We start from the raw sequence: 11,405 nt of genomic DNA, 5'->3' as shown, positions 1-11,405 counted from the left end.
AAAACTTCAACCAATGGGTGAGCTCTGATGCTTTCTAAAAGATCCAAGTCTGAAATCCAAACACAACGTTTTAATTCATTTCCTCGTTCACATTATACCTGGATTCATGAGTATCTCTCACAGCGTACAGTCAAATACTGATGGTTAAACCAGTGGATAGATGGACTTCTATGTTACAGCTGCAGATTCTGTTTCATACATCATGTTATGGAAGAAGAATTTTCATTTTTGGCTTCATGTCGTCTTAAAATCATTGTCTCTCAGAGGAATTTGGTGTGTTAGAAAGCGTGAAGGCTGCTAGCGAGCTGTACTCGCCTCTGAGTGGAGAAGTCACTGAAATCAACACAGAACTGACGGAGAACCCCGGACTTGTCAACTCGTCCTGCTACGAGCGTGGTGAGAGTGTGTGAGAGTGTGTGAGAATGTGTGAGAGTGTGTGAGAGTGTGTGAGAGTGTGTGAGAGTGTGTGTGAGAGTGTGTGTGAGAGAGTGTGTGAGAGAGTGTGTGAGAGAGTGTGTGAGAGAGTGTGTGAGCGAGTGTGTGAGCGAGTGTGTGAGCGAGTGTGTGAGCGAGTGTGTGAGCGAGTGTGTGAGCGAGTGTGTGAGCGAGTGTGTGAGGGGTCTGCTTCTCTAATTCTTTCTTCTGTCTTCAAGGATGGTTGATTAAGATGACGATAGAAAACCCGGGAGAACTGGAAGCCCTTATGGATGAAGCTGCTTATGAAAAATACATCAAGTCTCTGGAGTAGTTCAACTGAATTCCATGTTAAATCTGATTTATCTTTATGTATCAAAAATAAACAGATTTTAGTGCTAAAAGCCCACTGCAAATTCTTATAATTAGAGAGATTGTGCTTATAAAATTCATTAATGTCAAGTTCTAGGTATTTTCACCAGATCATTGCTTGTGTGAGTGTGTAATGAGACTTTAATACACATTAATATGTTTGAAGGAGCTCTGGGTTGCAGGACCTGTAGTCCAGTTTTAGGTTCTTTGAATAAATTTGGACCATTGGCGCTTTAGCAGAAATAAAATAAAGCTGAAATTTATTCTTGGTAACGGTATAAAACGTGTCTCCAACTTCATGTCCAGAATATTTTTTTTTAATAATTTGCTTTAATGGAAGGACTCCAGTGAGGACACCTTAAAGCTTAATGTCTAACTCGGTGCTTTATATTTAGAAAAGTGGGATTATTCTTTTGATTAGTAGACAGCAGTTATGATCAGTAACATTTGGGAGAAATTTAGAGTTTCTAGACTGTTTTAACACATTAAGCCGAGTTCAGGTGTTTCCTTGTAATGGGTTTCTACAGAGCTGAAAACACATTTCAATATTTCAGCGTTTATGACAGACTAAGTCTGTGAGAGATTTGATTGTTGTTTTGGTACATTAATGCACGTTAAGATTTATTTTCACGTTACAGGATGTCACCAATACGCTGCCGTATTAATGAACGTGAACAAGCTTCGTATGTGAAAGTAAAACCCACATGAAAACTCGCGTGACATTTTTGTTCCCGCAGGATCCCAGGATTACTCCTTAGTCACTAGGAATTCAGAGAACTGAGGATAAAGTGCACTAACAGGAATCTTCTCTGAGTTCATTACAACAGTCGGTTACAGGAGAGATTAGAGCAGGTGTGATTGTTGTTCAGTAATTCAGATAATAAATATTACATATTAAATTCATCCTTCAATTAGTGCTTGATGCAATGTGTTTTTTTTCTTGCATATTTGATGAATCAAGTAGTTTGTACGTGTTTAATAGCAGCTTGCAAAGATCAAAGTATACTAATTTGTCCTGTTCTGTAGCAAGAGACACCAATCACTTATCTGACGCTAAACTAGGACAGGAAACACACAACTTAAACACCTTGATCTTTGACCTTAGATTAAGATAGTGATAGGTTGCAGTGTGGGGATTATTAATGATTAATGAACTGCTGATCATAGTCTCGGTGGCACGTGAAGGACATCTTTGAGCATTTCTAATGATTTAGACATTTGAGTCTAAATTTTAAGTAGAGCAGTTAGATGAGTGGATATATACGTATTCAGGGGTGGAAAATCAAGTACAGAAAAATATATTCCACATAGGCCTAGACTTGATGAAAGTTTAAAGAGTCCTCCCTTAAATATACTCGAGTGTTTTACAAGTAACTTGAATTAAAAGTGCCTTTTTTTAACGTGGTCTCATTTGCAAATTAACAACTTAACCATCTCCATGAGACTTATAACATGTTACGAAACAATCCTGAATCATCAGTGTGTGACGAGAGGCTTGCACAGCTAGGTGTGGATCATCTACTAAATCATCTGACAGTGTTTCTCTAGTTTTCCATCTGAATGTACACTGTGATGTGAGATTTTCATGTTTTTCAGTAAGAGGTTGCAGATTATCTGTGGGTATGTAGACTTTCACATTTCTTGTGATTAGTCCATATGCTGGGCTTTTCTGTAATTTCAGTCTTTATCGTCACTGGGCCACGCATTACTAATGTGAACTTGAAACGCTACCTCTGTAGAAACTTCTGTTTGTGGTTTGCATGTATATCAGGATAAACCGAGACTCCTAACATGAATCCAAATGTTAATTTATTAGGCTAATTTTAACCCTTTGGTGAAGTGTTTGTATAATTTATGTTTTTGCCAAGGCAAGGAACTGAAGTCTATAAACACCTGTAACCTCTCCAACATTTCAGAATAGAGTTTCATATTTTGAATTTACATTAAAAAAAAGACAAAACTAATGTGTATTTCTTTCTGTCTTTGGCACATACAGCTGGGATAACATTGACTAACTTCGAACTTTTAAAAGCCATTTGTGATGAACAGGCCTCATGTGCTGCAGCTTGACAGATGCTTAATACAGTTTAATCCCTTAATAAATCTGAGACTACTCTTGTGCTGCACACATTCCAAGACTAAAATATAATAAAAATGCAAAAAAAAAAAAAATCTTAAATTATTCAGTACTATTCAGGCTAAGTCTGTAGTTATTTATGTGTTTCTCTGACAAGGCAGGGGTGTGTTCACACAAAGAAGGCTAAAGGTAGAAAAAAAATTTTCACACATGTCATTTTGCCAGGCATTTTGTTTTGTGAACTTTAGGTCACGTTACTAAATTTGAGTGCAGTGCTATTTGATTTAATACACATGCTGAATCACAGCGCCCCCTAGTGACTACAAGCCGGAACTGCAACCTGGCTGTCACTGCTCAACTCCTGCTGGATGAATGATGATTTCAACCAAAGTTGATCCTGCAAGAGGGACTTTCTCGGTACTTCTACATGGTAATACTCGGGGAAAACACTGATTATTTTAAATTACTCTTTTGGTAAATATGGTTTGTTATTATCCTCCATAAAGATTACACCAAAAACTACAAAAAAAAAAAAAAAGCTGATAGCTGTTAATTTGAGTTAATTTGAAAACTTTACTGGTTTCCCCGCTAATCACTGTGTAACATTATGTTTCTGTTCATTTTATCTCATTTTTTTTTTTACCTGTTTAAAAAAAAAACGTTTATTTCTGTACTACTCCTGCTACTCCTACTGCTACTCCTACTCCTACTCCTGCTACTCCTACTCCTGCTACTCCTACTGCTACTCCTACTCCTGCTACTCCTACTGCTACTCCTACTCCTGCTACTCCTACTGCTACTCCTGCTACTGCTCCTACTACTACCCTTACTATTACTCCACCTACTCCTCCTACTGCTACTACTACTACCCTTACTATTACTCCATCTACTCCTACTACTGCTACTCCTACTGCTACTCCTACTGCTACTACTACCCTTACTATTACTCCATCTACTCCTACTACTGCTACTCCTACTGCTCCTACTACTACCCTTACTATTACTCCATCTACTCCTACTACTGCTATTACCCTTTCTATTACTCCGTCTCCTCCTACTACTACTCCTACTACTGCTACTGCTACTCCTACTACTACCCTTACTATTACTCCATCTACTCCTACTACTGCTACTCCTACTGCTACTACTACCCTTAGTATTACTCCACCTACTCCTACTACTGCTACTACCCTTTCTATTACTCTGTCTTCTCCTACTCCTACTACTGCTCCTGCTACTCCTACTACTGCTCTTGCTACTCTTACTATTACTCTGACTACTCCTACTTCTCCTCCTCCTACTACTACTATTAATAAGAAGCAGAATATGGATAGTATTCTATGTTTTTCTGTTTATTATCAGTGATAATTTTCTTTGTCATACAAATTATATTTGATATGGAACTATTGAACATGAATGTAGCCTGTTGTTGTACCATTACTGTATAAATCAACAACAACACGAATAATAATAATAATAATAATAATAATAATAATAATAATAATAATACATCTGTCCACGTTTGTTCTCTTTGTTTATTTGTTCTTCTTTTCATTATTATTTTATAGAAATTATATTGTAACTGTCGAACATTATTGAACCTTGTTGTTGTACCATTGATATATTAAATAATAATAATAATAATAATAATAATAATAATACAGCGTCTCTGTTTGTTTATTTTTCTTTTTATATCTTTTAAGATGCAGTATTGAATCTTCTTGTTGAACCATAAATAAATAAATAAATAAATAAATAAATAAATAGTAACTGTTGGACATTACTGTATAAAAAGAAATTCTTATTATTATCAGTGTCCCGCACTTTCTGAGCGGCGCTTCCTGATTCTCGCTTCACACTTCCGGTTTGTAAACAGCGGATCGTTCCTATTGGCTGCCGTCTTCATATCCCATAAACCCCTGCGCTCGCACTTCCTTTTTCTTTTCGGCCATATTCCGCCCGGACGGTATGTGAAATTATCCTTACGAATTCTCAACTTTATCCGCTTTAATCCTTCACAAGTGTGCGTTTTACACCACACAGACTTCCACACATATTTACAGAAGGTTGTTGTGTGTAAGAATGGATGAGTATGGAGTGTGTAGAGTGTGTGAAAGAGGAGAAATTAGATGTAGAGTCAGAGATGTACACACGCTTGGGTTGTAATAACACATCATTGAGTAAAGGATTCGCTTAGTGCACTCTGAGCTGGGCTTTTATCAGTCAGGAACATGGCCTGCTGTGTGTTCTCAGAAAATCTGCCAAATTAATGCACACACACACACACACACACACAAACACGCTGTAGTGTCTGGTAGCTTCTCGGGTTAGCTGTGAGTTGGCCATGTTGGCTAGTGATGCTAGCTCTGCTGAGACACACTGAGGTTTTCTTCTCATTTTGTGTGTGTGTGTGAGAGAGAGAGATATTTTAGAGAATATTGTAGTGTAATCTGTGTATCTGCATGTGTAACACTAGTGTGTGTGTGTGTGAGAGAGAGAGTTTAGAGAATACTGTGTAGTGTAAAATGTGTCTGCATGTCTAACGGAGTGTGTGTGTGTGTGTGTGTGAATTTTTTTTAGAGAATATGTGTGTGAGGTTTTAGAGAATACTGTGTAGTGTAACCTGTGTATCTGCATGTGTAGTAACATAAGTGTGTGTGAGATTTTGGAGAATAATGTAAACTGTAGCTGGATGTCTAACATTAGTGTGTGTGATTTTTTTTTTTTATAGAGAACACTGCAGTGTAACCTTAGTGTGTGTGAGAGAGTTTAGAGAATACTGTGTTATGTATACTGTGTATCTGCATCTCTAACTAGTGTGTGTGAGATTTTTTTGGAGAATACTGTGTAGTGTAAACTGTGCATCTGCATGTGTAACCTTAGTGTGTGTGTGTGTGTGAGAGAGTTTAGAGAATACCGTGTAGTGTAAACTGTGCATCTGCATGTGTAACAGTGTGTGTGTTCTTGTGCCTGTGTTTCACAGGGAATAAACAGTCATGGCCCCCAGCCGGAATGGTATGATCCTGAACCCTCACTTCCATAAAGACTGGCAGAAGAGAGTTCGTACCTGGTTCAACCAGCCAGCCAGAAAACTCCGCAGGTACGCTTCAGAGGACAGGTTTCCGCTCGCAGTGACCTCTTCTACCACAGCGCTGCCCGATTCTCCGCTCTGATTGGTCAGAAAGCGCTGATTAATTTTCGGGAACTGCAGCCAGTGCACTTCGTTCTGATACCTAATCGTTTCTTTAGTGACTTTTACGGCAGATGTTCCACGTAAACGTTTAAAAAAAAAATCCTTGTATTCGTTGATACTTGAGGAGACGTTTGTGGAAGGAGTCTCCAGTGTCAGGGCTTTGTAACACAGGAGCATTTTCAGGATGAAGGACTTCACACGTTGCGGTTACTCAGTAACGACAGACTGCGATTTTGTCTTAAATTTGTCTTAAATCTTTGAGGCTGCTGAGGGAATGACGTTTATAGCTTCTATAACAAGTTAGAGCAGGAACTCAATTGTTTAGTAGGTCATATTAAATGTAGATATAAACAAATTAAAACGTAAGATAGCAATTTTTTTTTAGTTAATAAAAATCGTAATCGACAGTTTGCTGTGGTATAAGAGGAAACGAGCGGGATTAAGAGTGTGTAGCTCGTGACAGAGCGAGAGTGCAACAGTCAGATGATGACAAATTCTCCGGAATCTCTGTACATCTTCTGATGATTCTCCTTGAACCCTTTTTGCTGATGACTGTTGTGCTCAAGACAAATGATCTTCTGAGTCTAATTACCGTCTCTGCTACACATTTTGACGCGATGATTTTTATTAAATGATTGCAGGCTAGTCTTTAACAGGATATAGCAGTGGTCTGACGTTGTGCTTAACCAGATTTCTTGCCGCTCTGTTACAGACGTAAGGCTCGTCAGGCGAAGGCTCGCCGCGTCGCCCCTCGCCCAGTCGCCGGACCTCTGAGGCCCATCGTCAGGTGTCCGACGATCCGCTACCACAACAAGGTCCGCGCCGGCCGGGGATTCTCCCTGGAAGAGCTGAAGGTGCTTCTAGTTTTTACTTTTAATCTTTCTTTCTTCCTTTCTACCTATTATGATGCTCTTTAAATAAATTTCAGCTACGTAAAGCGTGTAGCCATATTTCAGCTTTGACACGTGACTATTTTCAGTAAGTGTGTCTCTGTACTAGGAGTGAATTTATGCACCTGTTAACGCATGTGATGAACAGCATTCATGAAATGCTTCTAATTTGTTTAATGACATGAGGTTTTTTTTGTTATTATTATTTTATTTATTTTTTTTAATTGTAACCGCGGCTGCATTAATTTAATTTAGGTCTTTGGCTCTCAGTCTGTTCAAAACCAGTGCATTATATGTAAAGAAGCACTAATTAAAGGTGTAAATGATTTTTAAATGATTTTTAAATGATTAATGAGAATATTTGGAGAACATATACAGCATATAGTAAGTGAAATTTTTATATTTAAGATTTTTTATACTTAAGATACTATATCATTTGAATATTGTTCAGTGTTTAGGTCCTGCTTACGCATGTAGGGCTTTTTAAATGAATTTTGAACTTGAAACAAGCAGTGATGGAGCCAGATTTTTGGGATACTTTTTTTATAACTAAGCTGTTTTATAACGATTTCTCTAATTACAATAATGAAAACTGATTAGTAGCTGATATGGTTCGATTTTTAAAGTTTTAAAATCTTTCACAATGTTTAAAAAGTTTAATTATATACTTGCTACATACTAATTTTTATGAACATTAAATATGTTTTTTAGGTGCACTATACACCGTTTTTCTGATTAGTTTTTAGCAAACCTATACATGATGCATAGTATATTGTAGACATGTCTGTCAGTATCGTGATGTGTTTGTCCTATCGCCCGGTCCTTCCTTGTGTGTCAGAGCAACTGTCAGATGATGACAAATTCTCCGGAATCTCTGTACATCTTTGATGATCCTCCTTGAACCCTTTGTGCTGATGACTGCTCTGCTCGACACGGACGGGAGTTTGGTTTCAGTTGCGATTCACGAGTGTATTTCCTTCACGATCATATTCACGCTTTGGTTTGTGTCTCAGGCCGCTGGCATCAGCAAGAGAGTGGCCCGCACCATCGGCATCGCTGTTGACCCGCGCCGCCGCAACAGATCCACAGAGTCCCTCCACTCCAACGTCCAGAGGCTGAAGGTGTACCGCTCCAAACTCATCCTGTTCCCCAGAAAGGCATCTAAACCCCAGAAGGGAGACAGCACTGTAAGTGACTCAGCTTTGCGTCAAACACCGTCGAATGAATCATATTGCCAGTTTTAGGCATGTTTGAACCTTTTTTTAAATCTTGGGTATTAGTGTTCCTGCTGCTGCTGTGGTTTTTCTGAAAATTGAGCCAAGCCAAATTTCATGCTTGTTACACACTGCATGAAAAAAACTAGGGATGCGCTAATGAGAAATCCTGGACATGATGCTAATTTTATTTGCCGTGTACATACTGCTGAAGGAAACGGGTCTATATGGATCTGTCATGGATATTTCTGTATCACGTTTTATATTTACTAACCAACTTTTAACCCTACGCTCACACTGGCAAGCGACAGATCATTCATTTCCTGTATGCGTGTAGTAAGGAGCCACGATTTCAGCAACAAGCAACATTTCAACTGAGCTATTTGCAATTCTATGCAAATTAGGTACGACTCTGTAAAGAGACAAGCTCAAACAATTGGCTCAGATGTTTCCTCGGACCAATCGCGTGGCACGTATGGTCTGACGTTTCTTAAATTCCCCGCTGTTTAGTTCCTGCCTGCAGTTAGTACTCATTTACTGTTTGACCCAAAAAAAATGGAAGAAAAACTTATAACCGTGGTTTCATCATATGCACTCTCTTGTTAAATGTATATAGACATTGCAAAGAAAAATAAAGCTTGGTAGGAAGTAGCAGAGAGTCCGGTGAGTGTATGTAGCTAGTACAGTTAATCTACGTTGCTAAGCTCATCTGAGAAAGGGAATCTTATCTAATACGAATCCGAGCATGTAGATTAGTGTGTTTAATTTGTGTTTAACTAGTGAGGTTTAGAAGCTGTATATAGTTACGATCATTTCTGTTTGGGGGGATTTCAAAAAAAAACAGCTGGACACAAACTACAAACGACATGAGCACCTTGGCAATAGTGTGGCCCTAGGATAAAACCCTCGGATTAAAGATTACGAAAATGAGTAGCTATGCTGAGGCATGCTTAAATGGACAGTACGTTGTTAAATATAACCAGTGATGTTTTTTTCTGTTATATTAAGTGTAATATAAATAATCATTTCTATTACTGGTTAAGTTAAAACAGCGCTGCTGAAACATTTTGATGATCTGGGAAACAACTAAATGCAAGTTTTTATTAATCTTCAGTCAAATCTGTGCTGAAATGTTAGCGTCAAAATGAATAGGATTGTGATATTGTGCTTCCCTAATTATTAAAGAAAGCATCTAAAAAGGTGTAAGTTTTATTTATATTGTCAAGTGGATTTTTGTCATTCCTCTATATAGCTTGTATATATTAGAACGAAATGTCGTTTCTTCAGGACCATAGTGCAACACGTAACAGTACACTACACTACATAAAGTGCAAATACACAACAGTGTGAGTGCAGGACAGTAAATGCACAGAACAAACAGGAAATACACAATTCTGTTAGCGGTTCATGGGTTCATCTATTGTGTTGTGAATTAGTGGTGCTGATCCTCATTTAACTTGAATCCAGCTCAGTTCTGCAGCGTCAGTGGAAACTAAGCGTTAGTTTGTGTCCGGGCCACTAAGATCTTCATAGCAGAGTGACTTCTATCTGTTGCACCTAGTTTAGTGGTCAGATAACACTTTTGCAGAAATCTCTGTACATCCTTGATGAACTTATTTTGACCTCTTTGGTATTCTTTACACTCTTGCATTTCTGCCATTGACTTTTTTTTTTCCTCTCCCCTTCTTTCCCCCTCAACCATCTTTGCAGGAGGAGGAGCTCAAGATGGCAACACAGCTCACTGGACCAGTCATGCCCATTAAGAACGTACGTATTTTATTTTAAGTGTAGAAACACATCGTATCCTGTCGAAAGCTCTGGATTTCTGTGTTCTCATTCATTATATTCTGTATAGTTTATTCGCCTGTTTAACTCGTGTTGGCTCAATTTCTGCTCCAGGTGCACAAGAAGGAGAAGGCCCGCGTGATCACTGAGGAAGAGAAGAAATTCAAGGCTTTCGCCAGTCTGCGCATGGCTCGCGCCAACGCCCGTCTCTTCGGCATCCGCGCCAAGAGGGCAAAGGAGGCCGCTGAGCAGGATGTAGAGAAGAAGAAATAAATCATTATTTGTATGCAACAAAATAAAGCCTCCCCACAAATAGTCAAGTGTGTCTTGAATTATGAACAGAAGTTTTGCAAATGCCTTAACAGTTGACACTTATATACCTACTTTGGGGACAATGTCACTGCGCCCTATTACCACACAAGAGACGTGCACGTCTAAACACTAGGGTAGGGCAATAGGTACATATAAAGAAATGTGTGTATATGATGATACTGCATATATTCGAGACAATATGCATCTTGACAGGTTTTCTTAAAAAAAAAAAAAAATACAAGTGTTCCATTTAAAAATGTGAGATTTTATTTAATGTCAGTATACATTGATTAAACTGGAAAAGCAGAGCCATAAATTCTGCAGTTTACATTTTACAATTGTAAAGATTCAGTGTAAAATTGACATCAGATGAGCTTGTATATGGTGATATTGAAACAGTCATATTGCCAACTCATTAAGTGGTCTCAGGATGGCTGTGAATTATGATTGGTTGGTTAATTTCAACTTAATTTTTTTTATTTTTTTGGTTTTGGTTGAAGAGGGTATAATAATGCAATTAATTAAATAAGGTACTAAATTATGGTTTAGGAGATTTTTCTGCTGCTCTTAGGTTAAGAACCACTTTCTAACTGAAACAGTTGTGCACTGTGTGAAAGATCCACATGTTTGAATGGTTCCCAGCCCTGGTCCTGGAGAACCCACTGTCCTGCACATGTTACTGCTCCCAACACACCTGAGCTAATTATACAGGGAAAGCGGTGATAATTAAACAGGGGCTGTAATTCTTTATACATACCACTAGATGGCAGCATAAGGACAGTATTTCACTTTGGGTGTATCCTAATTTTCACAAATATTGGTTTGTATAATCTGCCTACTCTTGGGTGTTAGACATTTCAGCTGCACTTGTGGTTTATATGGGAGTTGAAATATTGCTTTATATTGCAATCTAGATGAAGGAAGTAAAATTTTATCAGCAGCTACTAGTTTTAGCTCTCTAAGGAAAACGATGAACTCGAAACATTTACAATTTGGACACTGATGTCAGTCTAAATGGATTATTGTGTGTCCTGAACAGATTTGCTTTTTTAAAATCTCTAAATATGACTAGTTTGTATAGTTCTTTGCATCCTAAAATGCACTATATCCCCAAAGCTATGTGCTTATTGAACATCCCATTCCAGAGT

General features: G+C 38.2%; 2 protein-coding genes and 2 non-coding genes across 4 annotated transcripts in view; all 4 read left to right on the top strand.

Moving 5' to 3' along the window:
- Nucleotides 1-1,700, top strand: part of gcshb (glycine cleavage system protein H (aminomethyl carrier), b) — a 7,458-nt gene extending 5,758 nt beyond the window's left edge. Inside the window, exons 3-5 of the mRNA XM_026930313.3 lie at nt 1-17; nt 265-396; nt 654-1,700. The exon at nt 1-17 is cut by the window's left edge and continues 47 nt beyond it. Coding sequence (XP_026786114.1) covers nt 1-17; nt 265-396; nt 654-748 — 244 coding nt within the window. The 3' untranslated portion in view covers nt 749-1,700. The remainder of the gene's footprint in view (nt 18-264; nt 397-653) is intronic.
- A 2,988-nt stretch (nt 1,701-4,688) lies between these two features.
- On the top strand, nt 4,689-10,260 carry rpl13 (ribosomal protein L13). Its single transcript, XM_026930257.3, has 6 exons — nt 4,689-4,829; nt 5,847-5,963; nt 6,769-6,910; nt 7,960-8,133; nt 9,871-9,927; nt 10,060-10,260. Exons 2-6 carry the CDS (start codon nt 5,860-5,862, stop codon nt 10,216-10,218), a joined length of 636 nt encoding a protein of 211 aa, XP_026786058.3. The 5' UTR covers nt 4,689-4,829; nt 5,847-5,859; the 3' UTR covers nt 10,219-10,260.
- LOC113536794 (small nucleolar RNA MBII-202) lies at nt 6,541-6,632 on the top strand. Its single transcript, XR_003403704.2, has one exon. It is a non-coding gene; the product is annotated as a small nucleolar RNA MBII-202 (small nucleolar RNA).
- On the top strand, nt 7,798-7,878 carry LOC113536793 (small nucleolar RNA MBII-202). The gene has a single exon (XR_003403703.1). It is a non-coding gene; the product is annotated as a small nucleolar RNA MBII-202 (small nucleolar RNA).
- Nucleotides 10,261-11,405: the final 1,145 nt, after the last annotated feature.

This window comes from Pangasianodon hypophthalmus, chromosome 11 (assembly GCF_027358585.1).
Source record: "Pangasianodon hypophthalmus isolate fPanHyp1 chromosome 11, fPanHyp1.pri, whole genome shotgun sequence".
Lineage (NCBI taxonomy): Eukaryota > Metazoa > Chordata > Actinopteri > Siluriformes > Pangasiidae > Pangasianodon > Pangasianodon hypophthalmus.
Note: the sequence above shows the minus strand (reverse complement) of the source record. Positions and strands in the feature narration are given on the sequence as shown.